Here is a 21366-nt window from a genome sequence, read left to right as displayed (position 1 = left end):
CCTCCAGTGGTCCACTGTGGGTTTATTGACAGCTGTGGCACATAAAGCAAGAAAGTAATTGCTGACAGGAACAGTTTTTAGAGTGTTAGAATGTTTGTAGTTCAGAGATGCCTTTCACACTCTGTGGCTACGAGTCCATGAAGGTATCAGCTAGCACATGCATGGGTTAGCAGTTTGCCTCCCACGGTTCTGGCTATCGTTTGACAAGGAGAGCCATTATAGAGACAATAGCGGAATTGTCCAGATTAACACTGGTTGTGTAATTAAAGCTTGGAGTAGTATTAGTTAAAAATGGCTCTTTCTGAAGTGGCTTTAACACTGTCAAATGCGATAGGACATATTTGTAGAACTGAGAGACATCATCTGTACATTTAAAATTTTTGTGAATGTTCACACTGATGAAAGCTTTTATAGCTTTTATGTGTAGTTCATAAAACATCAAGGTCTTCCCAAACAGATGTGTTTTTGAGCCTTTCAGTAAAAGCCTGAAGGGATTTTATATATCTGAGGGGCTGTGATAGAACATTTCATAAAGGAACATTGGAGGAGACAGAACTGATGTCTGCAGTATCTTTTGTATAAATGGAATGTTTTACTAGTAATTAAGATACACAAGAAGCTCTTTTCTGTATATTACTCGCAAGAAGCTCTTTTCTGAATATTACTCATGCAAGTCCACATTTGGCACATTCATCAGATCATATAGGAGGTTCCAAAAGCCTTTTTTTCATTTAAAACTGGAAATTACCAAAAGTTTTTGAATTTTAAAAGAAATATCTTGAATGTCCAATATTCAAGGTTTTGCACTATTTCTAGGTCGCTATTTAAAATGAAAGCAAATTTGCAATACTGACCATGTTAATCCGTTTGTACAAGCGGTTCAACTTCCTTGAGTCTTATCACTTCCTCTGACATACGTATTCAGATGACACTCTTATGGATTTGAACGTGGATCATCAGGTTTTACACAAACTTGTGGCCATGCCAGCTTGAGTACACACTGTCATAAAGTGAAAGGGGGACAATAAAATATTTTTTTTTACGATTCTACTTTTCACTAGGCTTGGGACAATTGACAGATAGTATCTAGAATCGCAGGTAGATTTCTAACTATCGCGATGGCTATCAAAATTTAAATGTCTGTCAGAAAACGTGGTGCCTGCAGCTTTAAGAACGACAAAAATAAATTATGTTGTATCTCATAATATGTGTTTCTGTTTCTGTTGAACACAGAGCACATGGACGTGTAGTGTATATATAATTTATTTCAATTTATAATGAGCTTAGTTACAGCCCATAACTCATTAGGTTTACTTCAGTTTTGCAGCATTCCTGACCTTGTTAATGGGTAATTAGTAAAAAATTGGTAACACTTTCTATGAAGCCCATGCTTGTAATGAATTATAGCCCCATTTATAACTATTTGTAAGCAAGTATTACTGCTTTATAAACACATTTATAAAGATGCATAAAGCCCTATACATCGTTATAATAACAGTTATAGCTACAATTATATTATTGTTGTAATTACTTATAAGTGATACACTTGTTTTTTCAGTGCCCATGCTCATAATGCATTATACACCAATTTACTAAAGTATTAATTAGTCAGTCTTATGGTTCCATTAATGTATTCATAAAAATGCAGCCTGCATTTTTATGATGTTATTATATTATAGTTATAATGACTTATTTATAATGCAGATTTATTTCTAAGTCCAGTTATTGAATTATTTTATATTGTTGTTGATAGTTGTGCTGCCTTATAAATACTTATTGTGAGTTATACTACATTTACTAACCATTATAAATGCATCATTGGTGGCTTTAAGTAAAGTGAAAGCATAGGATGCAGGATGTTAAGAAATCATCCAAATGTCAAGATGGCACAAACTAGCAACAAAATACACAAAATATATATCCAAATGGCACAAAATTCAAAGCATGAAACTCTTAGGTACAAAATGTACAATTTCACAAATATAAAGTTTGAAACTTACTCACCCTCATTTAACCACCAGAGCCCTGTTAGCACTGTCACATATGTAATATAGGCTGTTTCCACCTCCTGGACATGGGATTGGATTTTAGGAGGCAAAAATAACTATTTACAACAAATATGAAAGTGCAAAATATAAACTATATGCAAAACATGAACAAACGTGCAAAAAAACAGAAAAAAAAAAAAAAAAAGAGTCAGAGTCTACTGCGCATCAATGACCTTGGCTGCCCTTAACATAATCCCAACTCAGTGAAACAAAAATGGTCCACTATAGTACACAGGAACACATCACAAGACCTGCATTTGTAAATAATCTTGCTGTACTTCTTCCTTTGAAGGCAGTACACAATGTTTTCTCCCAGCTGAGGCTTTGTCTCTCTTAGCAGAGGTTGAGGTGTTTACAACTGTCACTGGATAGCATGGTCTCTTCTCTGCCACCTGTGACACGTTACTGACAGCTTCAGCCCCCACTGGCTCAGATACGCTACCATAAGATAACTTATGGCTTCATAACTCCCAAAATCCACATTTCTAGACCTTGTGGCTACCATTCTTTCATTGGAGACCAGGTTCTGGTGAGGCTGGTAGTATACCCTGTATGTCAATAAGAGCTGCTTCTTGGTGAGCTCCACATAAAAGAGCCAATCATAGCCAGTGGTGCCTTCAGCTGGTCAGTCTGCGCATCGTCTTTGACATTGCTCTTGTACATGATCCACAATATTGCCTCAAATCTGTAGAATGCTTGACACAGTTTGGGAATGGAAAGTTATGTAGAGTATTCTTTCTCCACAAATCTCACACTCTTCATAGCTTTATTAGGTCACAGTAAATGTCTAGGCCCAGGATTTGCATATCTTCACGCTATTTACAGGACTCCATGGTGTCTACATGCCCTTCTGCTTTTACTCAGCATACAGGTTTGTGTTGTTGCAGAGACTGTGGCTTTACAAAATAACTAGAACAGCTAGAGAAGTGTGCTGCTGGTGGCTATCAAGCTGTAACCCAGGAGTGTGGGAAGGAAAAAGTGATGTTGTACGGGAAGCACATCATCCTTGTTAATATTGTGCCACCTGTTCTGTTCAGGTTGTGTTGTAAGTGCAGCAGCACTGGTTCTCCTAATGGCTCAAATGAGTGACACATGAATGACCCCTCTTCTCTGACTTCTCTGGGGGTAGGTGGAGCTGTCAGTTTTACAGTGGAAACCTCCATGTGGGTGGAAGAAGGCCTCAGAAGAAGTGTGATCAGGAGCATTTTCTTCTTTTCTGTAACAATAAATATTCATGAATACAAAGTACAATAAGTACACCCATAGTAAATGCTAAATGGGCTTTATATTTAAATAATAACAATAATAATTCTATATTTCTATTTAGCTATCAAAGAACCCATGCTGGTGCATTTGCTGTTGTTTATTATTATAAAAAATGCAGTGCCATGCTACATGTGAAAACAATTACTGCCATGCTGCATGTGGAAAAATATAGTTTCATTCTACATGTAAAAATGAATTCACATACTACATGCTATAGAACACTATAAGCAAAAATTCAAAATAGAAAGCATAATAATTTACGTACTTTTCAAGGATCGTGTCCACTCCATGCTGGAATCCTCCTCAGCTCAATCCATGCTGTCTTCCTCCAAAAAAACCCCTCCAATTCCTCACCAGAGTCATGGGGCGGTCACACTAGGCTTCAGCACTCAAACACATCCAAAAATGCCAGACCGGAAATGCAAGCTCGCTGCGTGATGAAAGTTCAGATTTGGTGGACTCTGACCTGCGTAATCATATCACGTGAAGACATGTGGCCAATAGATGATTGCGATGTCATTGTGTGACCGTTTTAGTAAGAAAAAAAATAGAAATAAAAAAATGGAAGCGCTTATTTTAGCGTTATCAAGCTATCCTGTACTTCACACCACAGCTTTAAAAGATTATAAAAACAACCTCAAAAGAGAGTCTGCCTGGTTTTGACAGATGATCTCATATCCAGTTCCCAGCCATATTCGCAATGGCAGCCGACAAAAATACGAATGCTTAGCTTAGTGTGAGTGGCCGTCATGACACTGCACACACAGAAAGCCAATCTTATAACAGACTTGCTTCAATAAAATAATTCATTTGTTTATACTGATTGAAAATGTCCGATAAGTCGATTTCCATTTTGCCGGCGGAACGCCAGTGTACTGGCAAAAAAGGATTAAAATTGTTTATTTGTAAATGTTACTACTGAACAATAATGGTTTTAATAAGATAATGAAAAAACATATTAATGCAACAGATCATATTAATGAACTGAAATGAGCTGCTCCTGAGGTCTTTGACACAATCATTCCATGGAGTGAGTACGTGGAGAAGCTCTCCTCATTTATTGATAGATGTCCTGCTGCAATCAGCAGTGCCATCAAAGAAACAATTTCCCAGATGAAAACTGATGGAGAACTTTTGCTAGTAGATAGCACCTTCTGAGACACAGTGTGTCAGCCACTTGTTCTTAATGCACTTATCTTAAATCTCAGGCATTTCTTGATGTCAGGAATTTGTTTGTCACTATTTGTTTGACTAGAAAGTTTGACTTGTTAAAAGCTCTAGCTCCTCAACCATATGTATGGAAATGCATAGTAGGATTTGACATTATACTTCAAAACTTAATGTTACAATATTTTGCTGGTATGTAACATTTAATAAAAAACAAACATTGCAACTGTTTGCATTAATATGATTTCTGTTTTTTTTTTCCCACTACTTTATTAAAACCATTATTGTTCAGTAGTTATATTTAGAAACAATTTGAAAGGCCTTAATAAGGCATAACAAGCATATCTTCATGATTTCTTAACATGTGCATTATGGAAACTGCATCCTATGCTTTTACTTTACTTAAAGCCACCAATGTTGCATTTATAAAGTTTAGTAATTGTATTATAACTCACAATAAGTATTTATAAGGCATAGTAATAATATATAATAATTCGACATAGAAATAAATCTGCATGACTAGTAAGTCATTATAACTAATATAACAACATTATAAAAATGCAGGCTGCATTTTTATGAACACATTAATGGATTGTATAATTGAGGTATAATGCATTATGAGCATGGGCATTGAAAAAGCAAGCGTATCACTTATAAGTATAACATTGTTATAGCATTGATATAAATGTAGCTATAACTGTTATTATAACAAAGCATAGGTCTTTATAAATGTGTTTGTAGAGCAGTAATACTTGCTTATAAATAATTATAAATGGGGCTATAATTTGTTATATGCATGGGCTTCAGAGAAAGTGTTACCCAAAAATTTTTTTTAAAAACTGACTAAATGCAAATGCTACTGGCTAGCAGCTACAGCTGATGCATAACCAGCTTCCGCTATTTTTACACTCATTATGTATGTCTGGCCATGCCTTCTTTTTTCCCCCTCAGATCCACAGGTGATACTGTATCAGTGATAGTTAGGGGCCACGCTAGGACGATGCAATGTTGTGCAAGATCTCACAAGCATCACTCAAGTTATTGCTTATAATATAATTTTTTTAATGAAAATGTTCTGTTAAATTAGAAAAGAATGCAAAATAGAAGCATTTTCACTCAGATGTTTGGATGTCAGTGTGTGCATGTTTGTGCTGTAGTCAGTAAAAACAGCCTGTGCCAAACAATCCGGTGTGCATGTTTGTCTGCATCTGTGTGTGTCTGGTATGGGGAATGTGTCTGTTGTTTGGCAGTAGATATGAGGATTAGTCCGAATAGGAATATCCGTCTACTCAGTATCTCTCTGCATAAAGGGATGCATGCCAATTTTAAAAAAATAGCATGAGTGTGATGGCCTGTAGTTTTATGATACTGTATGTGGACAGCAGGACATGAGAAAATGCTGATCTATTTCTTCATGCAAGCAATGCACAGATGTCCTTTAAATTCGAGCTGATTTATTTATTTTGTGAGCACTTGTAAGGAGCGTGTAAATTAGAAATGGCTTTGTGGAAAATTTCACTGAAGTGTTATATTACATGGATCATTGAAAGGAACATATGGTTAAATCATTTTGAGATTAAGGAATAGAGCAATTAGTTTTGAAAATGTTGGCCTCTTATAGGATGTAAGTTGCAGTTAATTGTACTTGGGCTTTAGAAGAGTATGAGGTGCGCTTTGGAAACTGAATGTATTCAGACTCTTATTCACTTATCACAGAAATACAGGACTAGCTCCTAGGGATTTTCTGTTACAATTGCTATGATATTCTCAACAAATCTTAACACTGTCTCATTCATTCGTTCATTCAGTCGTTCATACATCCATTCATTTATTCATTCATACTTGCCTGCTGTAACATGTGTTTGTATGAAAACCAGATTTTTGATAAATATCTCTGTTCTGGGCTGTCCTGTTGTTTTGCACTTTTTTTCTTTTAGTTTCCTATTTTTGAGAGAGTGCTGCATTTGTCTGTGCAAGATAGTGAATTGTACATTATATCCTGCTCTCTCTTCTCCCCTTCTCTCTCTCTCTCTCTCTCTCTCTCTCTCTCTCTCTCTCAATCTCTTGCGCTTTCGTTATCTTTCATTCTCCAGAATGTTAATTACAATTTGTAGCAATAACAAAAACACTTTGAATGAGCAAGTATGGAAGCTGAAACGTACACTGGCTGAAAATGATTATCTCTCTAGCTGTTGCCTAATCAATAACAATGTTTTACCCTCAAGATGAAGACGTCACTGGTGTCAGATGTGCACATGCTAGTTGTCTATTTTTTTTTTAATATAACCCCGAAAAAGTTGGGACAGTATGGAAAATACTAATAAAAACAAAGAGGAGATGATTTGTAAATGTACTTTGACTTGAATTTAAACAAAAAATGTATAAAGACAAGGTATTTGATGTTTTAACTAATCAACTGCATAGTTTTTTGAAGATAAACGTTTATTTTGAAATTGATGCATGCAACACGTTCCAAAAAAGTTCTGACAGGGGCAATTGTGGACTAATAGCCATGTGGCAAGTTGAAATAAGAAGGTTATGGGAAACAGGTGAAGCAATCATCTAATCCTACTATATAATGAGCCTCCAAAAAAGGCCTAGTCCTTCAAGAGCAAGGATGGGTCGAGGCTCGCCAATCTGCCAACAGATGCGTCAGCAAATAATCCAACACTTTGAGAACAACATTCCCCAAAGACAAATCGGTAGGATTTTGGGCATTTCACCTTCTACAGTGGACAGTATAATTAAAAGATTCAAGGAATCCAGACAAATCTTGGTGCGTAAAGGGCAAGGCCGAAAACCACTTCTGAATGCATGTGATCTTCGATCCCTCAGACGTCACTGTCTTAAAAACCGTCATTAGTCTGTAATAGATATCCTGACATGGGCTCGGGAAGACTTCGTTAAATCTTTGTCAGTCTACACCATTCGCCGCTGCATCCACAGATGCAAGTTAAGGCTTTACTATGCAGAGCAGAAGCCATACATCAGCACTGTCCAGAAGCGCTGCCCATTTCTCTGGGCTCGGTCTCATCTGAGATGGACAGTAGCACAGTGTATTGTGTTTTGTGGTCTGATGAGTCAACATTTCAAATAGTTTTTGGACAAACAACCGTCATGTTCACCGGGCCAAAGAGGAAAAGGACCATCCAAGCTGTTATCAGCGTCAGGTCCAAAAGCCAGTGTCTGTAATGGTATGGGGGTGTGTCAGTGCCCATGGCATGGGTAACTTGCACATCTGTGAGGGCACCATTAATGCAGAAAGATATGTATACATTTGGGAGCAACATATGCTGCCATGCAGAGCAGGATAACGCCAAACCACATTCTTGTGGGATTGCATGCGCATGGTTGCGCAAGCAGAGAGTGCGGGTGCTAACATGGCCTGCCTGCAGTCCTGACCTATTGCCGATTGAAAAAATTATGAAGCACAAAATAAGCCAACAAAGGCCCCATACAGTTGCACAGCTGAAGAAATGCATAATGGATGAACGGGAGAAAATTCCGCTTGCTAAACTTAACCAACTGGTGTCTTCAGTCCCCAAACGCTTAATAAGTGTTGTTAAAAGAAAAGGTGATGTTAGTTGTAAGACAGTTGTAAAAGTCGAGTGTCCCAAGTTTTTTGGAGTGTGTTGCAGTCATCAGATTTGAAATGAGTGTATATTTTCAAAAATAAATTAAATTCACAATGTAAAACTCACATAATGTGCTAATAATTTGTTTTCAATATATTACAGGGTGAGTTGAATTTCAAATTACTCTTTTTGTTAGTTTTTTTGCATTTTCCATACTGTCCCAACATTTTCGGAATTGGTGTTGTAGGAAAATATGATCCTTTTCAAACCAAAAAACTGAGACCTGGGAATATTGCAGGTTTCCTTGATTTCGCATTAATTTCTGCGAGCGCAAAATCCTGGATGGACTGCATATCATTAAAACCACTGACAAGTGATGTGAATAACATTGATTGTCTCAATTACAGTGGCACCTGTCAAAGGGTGGAATACATTAGGCAGCAACTGAACAGGCAGTTCTTGAAGTTGATGTGTTGGAAGCAGGAAAAATGGGCAAGCATAAGGATCTGAGTGACTTTGACTTGGGCAAATTTTGATGGCTAGACTACTGGGTCTAGTGGCTGTGGCCCCTTTTAGCAGGATAATGCGCCCTGCCACACTGCAAACATTGCTTAGGAATTGTTTGAGGAAGTTAAAAAAAATAAAGATTGACGCCAGATACCACAACAGACCTTCAGAGGTCTTGTAGAGTTCATGCCTTGACAGGTCAGAGCTGTTTTGGTGGCACAAGGGGGACATACCCAATATTGGGCAAGTTGTTTTAATGTTATGGCTGATCAGTGTATGTTCTGCATTACAGCAACAGTTCTCTTGCCAAAGCTTTCATTTTTTTATGCAATTAAGAATAAATGGACCTTTAAGTGTGCTCTGTCATTTGACTATTTTTTTCTTTTAAATATAACTATGTTATACCGTTTTAATGTCAGAGTGACTTCTTCTGTCTTCTTTTCTGCAACGTGGGCAGACATTGCAAAAACAATGATGTCTTAGCACTGAAAATATCTTTCATATAGTCAAATTTATCTAGTATTGTCTATTATAAGACTGCCATACACCAAATATACTAATATTAAACCTGTATTCCTAAATGTATATATATATATATATATATATATATATATATATATAAATCAGAGTAAAATTATCTGTCAGCTTTAATAATCTCATATTTGGATAAGAAACTGCTGCATACATTTGACTATATTCAAGATATTTCTACTTAATGTCTTTTTTTGCAGTGCATGTTTTGTACAATTAATGAGGAAGACACTGATGTTTTAATTTTATAAACATAATTTATGAACCCTGGAGGGTAGTGATAAACCACTCTGATAAATCAGGCCTTAATAGTGTGGAGCAAAGTCAGTAATTGTATGCCCTTGAGCACCTATAAAGCCATGGTTTTCAAAGTGGTGCTCAGAGAACCCATAATACTGTATATATTATATCATAGTTCTAGACCTAACGTTGTGGTCATTTACATGTGGTAGCCTTTGACACCTTACTATATAAAGTTCTGAACTGAAATATGTTTCTCTTTGGATTTGGCCTCAATAACAAGTACAGTAAAGTTGTACACTACATGGCGAAGTAAAGTTATACACTATATGGACCTTCCCCAAACTGTTGCCACAAAGTTGGGAAGTTGGAAGCACACAATTGTCTACAGTGTATTAGTCTTGTCAATATAGCATTACATTTTCCCCCCACTTGAACTAAGGAGCCCAAACTTGTTCCAATATGACAATGTACTTATGCACAAAGTGAGCTCCACTTTTCAGTTAAATTGTGAGGCAGATTGTGTGCCAGGCCTTCACACTTGAGACCAGTGCCTGATCTCACTAATGCTATTGTGGCTGAATGGGCACAAATCCCCACAGTCATGCTTCAACATCTAGGAGAATGTCCCAAAAGAGTGGAGATTGTTATACCGGCAAAGGGGGGACTCGATATTAACTCGATATTCCATATTTCCAATGTCCATATTAATGTCCATATATTAAGGGATGTTTAATGAGCACACATTGTTATAATGGCCAGGTATCCAGATATTTTGACCATATAGTGTATAATTATAAAGTCTGGTTATGCCCAAAAGTGAAAAGAGAGAAAACTGCAATATAAGATAATTTTACTGCAATAGCATTTTGACACCCGCTATTGTTGCAATCCAAATTCATTAGGCCAATTTTCTATTTAACTGTGGTATGTAGCTATCCAACAAGTTGATCAAAGCCTGGCATTCACTGTGTGAACAAATCACACTTAGCTAGCAAGGTTTTAAACATCTTTATGCAGTGTCGCGACGGACCGACAGCTGGCGCGCATGATAAGAAAATCGCTCCTTCCCCGACTGCCGCGCAGGCACGAAGCAGACAGCCTTGTGCCAAACACACCATCAGCCGGAAGGACCGTCACGGTGGGGCGGGACCGTCGACGCTACACCGGCCGGCGATTGGGGAATCCGTCGGGAAAATTCCACCACTCAGGCGACAGCGGAAGAGTATAAAAGGACGCTCTTCCGCCCCTGCGAAGAGAACGGCTAAGAGACAGACTACGTTCGAGGGCGGACGAGACCGCCGGATGGTGAGATCGCGTTCGACGGTGGATGACGGCACAGGAAACCCACACACACCTCTCGGGAACCCCGACACGCCCTCGAGAACGTCACAACGCCAGCCACACCCCCACAAAACCCCTCACACTCACACACACTCGCCTCCTCACTACAGACAGCTCCCACACAGACAAATAAAACCCCCATATTGACTAAAACCTGTCTCTTGTGGGTCTGTGCTCCGCCTTTCCCCAGGCTAATTCCCTTACAGCAGAAGGACTTTCACTGGCTCCGAGTGTGCTGGAAGATTACATAGGCAAGATTAAAATGTAAAGAAAAAACATTTCCACATTGTTTTGGTGAAATATGTTTATGATTTCTTAAAGTATCAAAGTATGTTATTAGCAGAAAAACCCTAGTTCAATTATTTTTGTCACACACGCATGCATGCACACATTCAGTAAGAACTATTAATATGATGCAAAACATTTCTAATGTACATTTTAACACTGTATAACAGGTCTGGTTCTGTAGATGAGACATTAAGAAGTAAAGGAGTTTTTTTTTATTATTTTTTTTTTTTTAAGATTCAGACATATGAATATCATGCAAAAGTTTACCAAGTTTATTATTTGGAAATTGTTAATTGGGAGCCTTTAGTTATACATTTATTTTTACATTTATGGCATTTGGCAGACACCCTTATCCAGGGCAAATTACATCTTTCTCATTTATACAACTGAACAGTTGAGGGTTAAGTGCCTTGCTCAAGGGACCAGCAGTGCCAGCTTGGCAGTGCTGGGATTTGAACTTACAACCTTTAGTAAAGTGTCTTAAACTACTGGCATTCGACTGAGAGACTGCTTTGCTCAAGACACACACATGTGTAAGAAAGTCATTTTGAAACTCATTTTGAGAAATGTCTTGATGTGTTCTTTTGTTGCCAGCTCTGCGTGAAAATAATTGTGGGTTGCAACACTAGTATTGCGCAGACCCATGTGCCATAGTGACAGCTGTCACATGAAGAAAAAAATTGTTAACGACCAAAAAACATTGTTATAATAGAAAATTGCCATGTTTATTGAATCAACTACACTGCATATGAAGTGGATTCGAATGTGCAGTTGACAGTTTCACGTCAATGTGCAGCCACTGCAAAGTAAAATAAGGTAGTAGGCTTTTGTAGTCTGTGGCTCTTTTATATTGTATATAATCTGTCTGTCTGTCTGTCTATCTATCTAGCTAAGTGCACACAAAAAAATTAATTTACAGTATTTATTTTACAGCAAAATACGGTTTAATTATTTTACAGGATTGTACTATAAACGATTAGGCAATCGGGGCAGTGCATTGGTTTAGAGTAAAATACCCAAAAACACAATGCATAGTGGGATATCGAACATTTTGGTTTGAATGTTTTACAGTGTATGCTATATGGCCAAAATTTTGTGGACACCTTACTATCACACCTATATATGCTTTTTGAAGATCCCATTCTAAATGTAGTCCCTCTATAACCTCCACTCTGCTGGGAAGGCTTTCCACTAGATTTTAGAACATGGCTGTGGGGATTTGTCTATTTAGCCACAAGAGCATTAGTGAGATCAGGCACAGTTGTCAGGTGAGGAGGCCTTGGGTGCAGTCAGGATTCTAGTTCATTCCAAAAGTGTTCAGTGGGGTTGAGGTCGGGGCTCTGTGCAAGTCGCTCAAGTTCTTCCACCCCGATCTTGGCAAACCATTATGGAGTTCGCTTTGTGCACAGGGGCATTGTCATACTCAAACATGTCTGGACTAGGCCAGATAGTTCCAGTGAAGGGAAATCATAATTCTACACCATACAAAGATATTGTATACAATTGTGTGCTTCCTAGTTTGTGGAAAAAGTTTGGAGAAGGTTCACATATGGGTGTGATTACTAGGTGTCCACAAAACTGAAGATGAACAAATTAATGATTTTGTTGTTGCTGCTGTTAACACGCAGAATCATGTTGCTAGTCCTGTTTGGATCAATCAGTGTTAAATAACATAGAGTTTATATTAAATATTTAACTATTTATAATAGTAGTCATTTTCTTTTCTGGCTTTGTATGTGCAGCTCTTCATCTGCATTGGTATTATTGATGGGGGATTTATTGTACTTTATCTGCTGCCAAAACTTCCCGGTGGCCATAACACTACCTCCAACAAAAACAATCAGAATTGATCAGCAGTGATTATTTTTATTTCCCATGATTTTAGGAAAAAGCTAAGCACATGTTTATTCAGATGCAGTAAGTGAATAAGAGATCATAAAATATATGCGTTTGTGAACGCCTCTTTCTAAGTTTTCAAATGAGCAGTTACAAGTGTTCTTATAATTTCATAGCCATGTTTCTGTCTGCAGCACATTTCTGATTCTCTATGCACCTCTGCTAATTCCCGCCTTAGGCTCACGGCTGTCAGCACACAGCCGCACATCTCCATGCTGATGGCTGAGGAAGTAGGTCGAAGAGAGCAGAATCAAAAAGCAATTTACATCTCTGTCTCTTTCTTGTGTTCGTCTCTTATTCTGTATCACCTGCAGAACTCTTGTCAGCCTGCCACGAGCTTCGTTGCCGCTATGGCTGCATCATGACCAGGAACGGCACATTCTGCTTCTGTGCAGACGGCTTCGAGGTGGGCGAGGACGGCCGCAGCTGCAGAGGTAGGCCTCTCACCTTTATTAAATGAAAGGTTATATGGGATATACAAACTTGTGACAAATTGAAGGGAAAATTGGTGGCTCTGTTATGCTGTAGGAGCATTTTGCGGGCATGGCTTGTGTTCACTTGTGTTTCCTTTAAAGGGAAAAGTCACAGCAAATCAATGCAAAGTTATTCTGACTGATCGTCTTTATCCTATGATGAAACATTTCTACACTGATGCCCATTGTCTTTTCCAGTATGCCAGTGTCCCCATCCACAGGACATGAATACTCTCTGGATGATTTCATGTGTATGAATATGATGTAAATGATGTGCAATGGCCTTCAGAGTCACCAGATCTCAGCTTAACTGAACACATATGGGAGAATTTGGACTGATGTGTTAGACAGCACGCTTCAACACCAAGGGAATATCTTTTGGAAAAATGGTGTTCATCCCTCAGTACATTTCCTTGACTTTTGTCAAAGCACATTGAGATTGTTCTGATGGCTCATGGTGGCCCAGTACCTTACTAACACAATTTATGTTGTTTTCTGCTTTGATCTGTCACCCATCTGTATATGGCGACAGGAGATATTTGTCTCTGGTGGATCTTTTAACACTCTCTGTCTGGCTTTATATGACACATGGCATTGACTTCTGAAAAATAGAAAGAATTGTTTGACCTAGTTTGGTCTAAATAATGTCTCCTGAGTACGGCTGTGATGATTATTGATTGTATAGTGCAGATTGTTTTTGGTTATGTTTTTGTTTGTATTCTGCAGACACCAATGACAGTATTATTTTCTATAATTAAAAAAAAACTGAAATAAGCAGTGGCTATTCTCTTATTACAATGGAGCAACTATTCTAATAAAACTCTTCATAAATAAGGGAAGAATAATCAGTAAATTACTGTTAGTAAAGTAATATGCTCTTTTCTGAATACTCTGGAGACTGGTACACAGAAAGACAGGTGCACTGATGTGAGATGGCCCTTACAAAAGACAAAGCATGGCCACATTAAGCAGGTTTTATGTATTTGGGTCATGTTTGAGCATACCTAATTTGTCATAAGTGACTCTTCCTCTGTGTGCAGATCATGATGAATGTGCAGTGTATGGTATATGCAGCCAAACCTGCACGAATAGCTATGGGTCGTATCATTGTAGCTGCACAGATGGCTACAGACTGCAGGCTAACAGACACTCCTGCAAAGCCGAACAGGGTAAGGATATGATGAATTAATGACTGGAATGTTGCATGATTCTTAAAGTTATGTAAAGTACTCCTTTTGTTGCTCTGAGTTCAAACAACATGTTGTCACAGTATGTCTCCATATTACTGGTGTATAATGATCCACTGCCGAGATAATGGAAACAAACATCACTGATATAAATCAACTGTAACCCACTGATCTATCAATGATCTGATTTGGATGTTCTGTATTACTAAAACATAATTTATAATAAGCGTGTGTATGATTAAATAAGGAATAAAACATGGCAAAGCATGCTGTTATTGGAAAATAATCAATGGTGGGGTGGTGTGTGAGGTGGGTTCATGTGAAGTGGAGTATATAACGGTTTATTCATCACACTACAGCAATTTACCAACTCTAAAAAATTTTATTTATTTATTAAAGAACATCAAACTTTTAATCTATTTATAGTTACATGTAATGTTGTGGAATGTCTTCAAAACGAGAACCTGTTATCAATTGTTGTAGCAGTTATAAACAGCCATTCCCTCACCAGATTCTCTTTTCTAGCTCATTGAGTTATTAAGACAAAAAAAAAAAAAAAAAAGGTTACTGAGAAACCACAAAGCACAAAATCCTCTGTATTGAAGACATGGTGGAAAACATAAAGTTACAGCTTTACCTTTGAACCTGACACTGGAAACTCCTTCCATAAATGTTAAATCAACTTCTCATAGAATGAAAGTAAACAAAATAAACAGCTCCTAAAATGAGCACGTTAATTTGAACCTATTAGTTGAATTACAGCCGGTATTACTGTCAGAGCCACTGTTATAGTTATTTAATGCATTTCTTACTAAACGGAAAAAAAATCAATAGTGCTGTGCTCAATGCAATAGAAACGACACATTTCTGGCACATAAATGGCAGGGAAAAATTTTGAAACTTGGATCATATGCTCCCTCTAAAAACTAATTGAACTACAATCAGCAAACATGGTTATACAATATATGCTACATGGTACATTTGGTTCAAGAAGAAATTACATCTAGAAATCAGTACAGCATAATCCCACATTCTCAACAGTAGCTATTTTTCACAGAGGTCACTGACAATGGGCCTCATTTATCAAGCTGGTTAGGAACGGAATTATTCGTAAAGCTGTTTGTCCGAGTGTTTACACAAGAAAATTGGAATTCATGAAAATCTTGTAAATTCAGAAAAATGTTTGTATTCTACTCATGCTCCTGAGTGTGTGTAAATGTACACATAAGAAGAGTAACTGATGTGAACATTGACTTGATCGACTTCAGATCATAAAATTTGCATGGATTTCTGCACTTTGATATTTGGAAAATACTATGAAGTTTAAATTGCCTATATTTATTATGTTTACAGCTTTAGCAGACACCCTTATCCAGAGTGACTTTAGACCAGCTTTGGAGTTTCTATCAACAATGCATCTTCATGCTACTTTATTATGTCAGGGACTAGAAGAAGAAACATTTATCTGTCACATATATGTTACAGCACAGTGAGATTATTTTTTTTTGCATATCCCATCTTATTAGGAAGCTGGTGTCACCTATTATACGGCGTCCCTGGAGCAGATAGGGTTAAGGGTCTTGCTCAAGGGCTCAGCAATGGCAGCTTTGAGGTGCTGCGGCTTGAACCCGCGACCTTCTGATCAGTAGCCCAGAGCCTTTACAAGAAAGCGAGTCAATACAAATCCATAAATTAATAAATCAGGCTTAAGCCATGAACAAATGCCTCAGCTGTCAGAAGATTTAGTGGTCATATATATATATATATATATATATATATATATATATATATATATATATATATATATATATATATATATTTATATATGTAATATTTTAATCATTATATAGTCAAAATAACTTCCACTTCTGTCTTTCAGCCTGTGTAGTATGGGTCATGCAAGTACAAAGAAAATCAACCTTTCCGAAAGTTTTGTAAATCTGGTGGAAAATTTTAGTTTAGGTTTGGATTTCGCAAAAACATATTCACACAACTTTACTAAGATTGATAAATGCAGCTCAGTGTGTGAGTTGTACAATTGTCTGAGTCCCATTGTTTCCATTACTCTTACTGTGCTGACAGACATGTAATGGAGCCTTTGCCTGCAGATAAACCAGCCCTGGAGTGGAGATGCATTTTAGTTAGTTAGTTACAGTTTATTACAGTTACATTTATATAGCACTTTTATAGATACTCAAAGCGCTTTTACATAGTATGGGGGGGTCTCCTAAACCACCACTAGTGTGTAGCATACACCTGGATGATGCGACGGCAGCCATAGTGCGGCAGGTCACCCACCACACACCAGCTATTAGTGGAGAGGAGAGATTTGATGTAGTCAGTTCAGGGATGGGGATTATTAGGGGGCCATGATAGAGAAGGGCCAATGGGGGAACAGGACACCAGGGTAAACCCCTGCTCTTTTACGATAAGTATCTCCTGGGATTTTTAATGACCACAGAGAGTCAGGACCTCGGTTTAACATCTCACCGAAAGACCTGTCACTATACTGGGGCATTAGGCCCCACACAGTCCACAGGGTGAGCACCCCCAGCTGGCCTCACTAATACCACTTCCAGCAGCAACCTTAGCTTTCCCCAGGAGGCCTCCTTACCAGGTACTGGCCAGACTCAACCCTGCTTAGCTTCAGTGGGAAACCAGGTGAGAACTGCAAAAGAACCTGTAATAGAAAAACTTGAAGGAGAGCTATTCTTGATCTGCATCAGGGCTGCCCATAGATTACATGCCTAATGGCACTTTGGTGGGAGTACAGCTGCTCATGAGTCCGAAATCCAATCACTTTTATCATTAAATCTGCTGCTTTGTAATGAGGCTTTCAAAGGGAAACTAAGAACTACAATTCTAGACAGATGCATTCAGAGGTCAAATCGGCTAAAAACTCGGTAGTGTTTAATCAGTAGAGCAAACGTATTTCAGGGTGGTGATGGATTGTTAGATTGTAGCTGCTGGTAGAATTTCTGTCTGCTTAGGTGAATGGAGGTGAGTGGCCTATTTTGTCTCTCTCAGCCTAACATCATTAGTGCTAGGCTTTTGTAAAGGTTAGGGAGAGTAAGTTAATTACTGTGATTATGAAGCTGCCTGTTGTCATTTCCAGGTTTCAGATTCATTTATTATTGGTCCCACGAAGAATGCATCTCTGTTTTAGAGCTCAAATGGCAGGGCCAGATGTAAATCCTTTAATAAATGCATAACGGTAATCACAACATAAATTATGGATTATAAGTCACAATATATATACTCCACAATATGTAAAACTACAAAGGTTGGGTTCTCTATAGGAGATTGTGACCTGGAAAGATGAAATGCCCTTGTGTATTTATTGGTCTGAAACCAGTTTGTACATGTGTTGAAAGCAAAGAAATTGAATGGGGATTAAGGTACAGTACACTCAGTGGGAAATAGCTGCAAGGCACAGCACACCTTGTAGTGGATGCAGCATCAGGCTGCTTTTAATCAACGTGACTGCTTTCCTAGGAGGAATAAACTGAATATCATTACCCATAAACTTAACTGAACTTACAGCTCACCTACATTAATATTCATTTAGCAGAAAGAGGTTGTAGCGTAAGGATAACTATGGAGTTTCCATTAGTTGTAAAAGCTCATGCATATAAATTTTTGTGCATTCCCAATTCCTGGCCATCAGATCAGAGTATGAAAAATCAATTTGTCATGTGAATGTTTAATAAGATTTAAAAAAAAAAAAAAAAAAAAAAACTTCTGCATAAAAATTTTATAAAGAAGCTTCATCAGTTTGTTATGTTTGCTACAAGATACTGTTGGCATACTGAGTACAGTTGATTAATTTTTGCCGGTGGTTGCTACATAGTTTAATCAACACTGTTTCCATTTTCACTCATTTTTAAATTTCATGGTATGTGTTTTAGATGCAACTCTAACCATTCCTCAAACCTTTTTAGGACGAATCCTAGAGTCATGTTTTTACTTTTTAGATACAATGCACACCTTTTTTTCTTTTCTACAAAATAAACGTTTCCTTTGTTTGCTGTGCAGCCATAATAATTAGAGCCAAAGTGAAGATGTTGTGGCAGCCACTTATAGTATTCCCAGCAAAAAGCACCAAAAGTAATTAGTAGCCTCTGCTCTGTGATGTGGGAGGCAACATTCAGTTTTAGTAGCTGAAAAAGGACAAGGTGATGTATAGAGTTTATTAGAGTAGTCACCATGAATTTATCATTTTTTGTTGTTGTTGAACTTTTGGCTAGGTCCATAAATAAATCTTTGACCATAAGTCTAAAAGGATTTGTAAGAACTTTGAGGCAATACGAAGATGATTCAGGAAGTAATCGCAATGTACTTATATATAATTATATTATAAAGGTTAGATTGTGTTAAACATAATTTCACAGGAAGCATGTTTTTTCCTTTGTTTAAACAGCTGATGAAAGACCTTAATCAAGAACATGTGCGTATAGCAATCTACAGTTACTCCCAAGATTGTTTCAGCTAAACTAATGCTTTTTAGTAGTGGTCACAATTTTAATCTACTTTTCATTCTAATACTCTCAGTGATTTGAATATGTCTTGATGGCTTCACGATGGTCACTAGGCTTGTAATCTTAACCAAATGCTGAATTTCCCTATATGGGAATATGGGAACACCAAGAAGATCATAAGTGTAAATCAGTTACAGTACTGTAACACATAATGGCAAACAGTGACTTCTATATTCCCAGCAAAGTGTTGTTTTTACCCTCTATTCTCATTCACACAGCTCAAACCTGCATTACCTCATCACGTTGAATGCTTCAGATGGCTGTGAAATGCCTGACTTCATGCTGACTTGTCACCATTTTGCCCATACTTTTATTTTAGATCCCAGTGAGAGTCCTGCTGCTCTGATGATTGCGAGCTTGGATAATATTGTGATCACAGCGCTTAATGGATCTGGTGTGCAGATCTTGAAATTCCTTGACTCAAATGGGACCCATTCGTTGGACTTTAACCACAACGAGGAATCAGTGTGCTGGGTCACATCGTCTAGGTCTGCTGGACAGCTCTGGTGCACCAAAATGAGGAAACCAAGTGGATTTTCCAAAGAGCGGGAAATAAAATCAGTACAGAATTTTCACAGTAAGACATTATTTCAGTTTGTATTTGAATCCAATAATGCTGCATTATGCTTAATAGCAATGTCTGATGACAAACACAGTTGTAAGTAAGAAACAAAGGAGAGTCAGAACAGGAACAGAAATAGATGTTGCATGTTAAAGACATGGTAATGTGCATTCAATCATATATTATAAACATGCATATGCATTTCTGATGTTTGTACAGGGTATCTAATTGCCATACATCACATTTTATTCAATTAATGCCTTCTTGTGTTATCCTATTTTTTGCTCATATTTAAAATCAAAGTTTTAGTCTGACTTATAGACTGGATATTCATCTAGTCTTTCATTGCAATTAATAGGTGTTGAAATAATAAACTATCATTTGATTTTAAACTGGTACAGTCCTCTCCAGCACTATTGGAATGGCAAGGCCAATACATTTTTTTTGCTGCAGACTGAAGACATTTGGGTTTAAGATCAAATGATGAATATGAGAAGAAAGTTTAGAATTTCAGTTTTTAGTTTCTGTTATTTATATGTAGATGTGTTAAACAACATAGAACTTAGCATATGAACATAGAACATTTTGTATCAGACCACCTAATTTGTAGGTGAGCAAAATTATAGAAACATGTAATTTACAGGGTATTCCCTTTCAGAGGGAATTCAAAGTTGGTAAGCTATGGGAAGCACCATGGTGATGTGGCATTTCACGTGTCGCGTGATGATAAAACGGCACCTGTAAACCACGTCATCAGCCTTATTCAGCAAAGATCGTATGTCGGCTGTTTGTGTGAAAGTTCGCAAAAAAACCTCTTCACTTCCTCACTATTTTTTCTAAAAAAAATCTCTTTACTTTTCTGTCCCTTTGAAAAAAGGAAAGTTCAGGAAGTTTGTTACGCTTTGCTCTCATTTCATTATGAAGGGGGATGGACACATTTTCTGTGTGAATTGTATGGGGTGGAGAAGGTCGCAGCGGCCCTTGAGGGGGCTGACACTTTTCTGTGAATGCTTTACAATCCGGCAGTTCTGCTTGTGGCTTGCTCTGTTCTCGGCCAGAGGGAGTTGGGTTTCGGAGCCTCGCGGATCTGGGCGGGCCGCTGCCGAGGAAGCAAGCTGGCTAAGGTCCTGGGGATCCCGTATGGAACTGGAGGACGAGCCAACTTCGGGGAGGGAATTAGGCCCGAGGCAGTGGCGGAGCTTTGCCGCGCCACGGATTTGTCTCTTCAGGCCACCAAGCAATCAATTCAATTAAATTCAATTTTATTTGTATAGCGCTTTTTATAATGGTCATTGTCACACAGCAGCTTTACAGAACTATATAAACACGGGATACAGATTTCAAATGTGTGAATTTATCCCAATTGAGGAAGCCGTTGACGACGGTGGCAAGGAAAAACGTCGGGGTTACGCATGTAACCCTGTTCCCTGAGAAGGGAACGAGACGTTGCATTTAGCATCACAATATGGGAGTGCCTTGCGCGCATGACCGGTATCTGAAGCTTGTGTAAAATCATGCCTCTACTTATAAGCCTGCCATGATCAGGTGACGTGGCAATTAAGCACGTCGCATGATATATATATATGGCACCTGTGAACCACGCCGCCAGCCTCTATTATCTGAAGTGAAGACGCAATTCATAGGCCTGCCCTGGTATGACAATGCTATGCAACGTCTCGTTCCCTTCTCATTGAACAGAGTTACATGCATAACCCAGACGTTCCCTTTCAAATGGAACTTCGAC

The 21366-nt window shown here is 38.0% G+C and overlaps 1 protein-coding gene and 1 long non-coding RNA gene across 8 annotated transcripts in view; one reads left to right on the top strand and one right to left on the bottom strand.

Annotated features, from left to right (window-relative positions):
• The window catches only part of lrp1bb (low density lipoprotein receptor-related protein 1Bb), a 329687-nt gene that overhangs the window by 134360 nt on the left and 173961 nt on the right, over positions 1-21366 (top strand). For all 7 annotated transcript variants that reach the window (XR_008396570.1, XR_006982676.2, XR_008396571.1 and 4 more), the window contains exons 4-6: positions 13177-13296; positions 14376-14504; positions 19380-19637. Coding sequence is in view for 3 of the 7 variants with exons in the window: in XM_047156107.2 (XP_047012063.2) it covers positions 13177-13296; positions 14376-14504; positions 19380-19637 (507 nt within the window). In the remaining 4 variants the exon portion in view is untranslated. The remainder of the gene's footprint in view (positions 1-13176; positions 13297-14375; positions 14505-19379; positions 19638-21366) is intronic.
• Positions 1246-3738, bottom strand: LOC108266786 (uncharacterized). The gene is made up of 2 exons (XR_001812953.3): positions 3580-3738; positions 1246-3264 (listed from the first exon to the last, which is right to left on the bottom strand). It is a non-coding gene; the product is annotated as an uncharacterized LOC108266786 (long non-coding RNA).

The sequence above is a fragment of the Ictalurus punctatus genome, chromosome 6, assembly GCF_001660625.3.
Source record: "Ictalurus punctatus breed USDA103 chromosome 6, Coco_2.0, whole genome shotgun sequence".
Lineage (NCBI taxonomy): Eukaryota > Metazoa > Chordata > Actinopteri > Siluriformes > Ictaluridae > Ictalurus > Ictalurus punctatus.
This window is presented reverse-complemented; position numbering and strand designations above follow the sequence as displayed.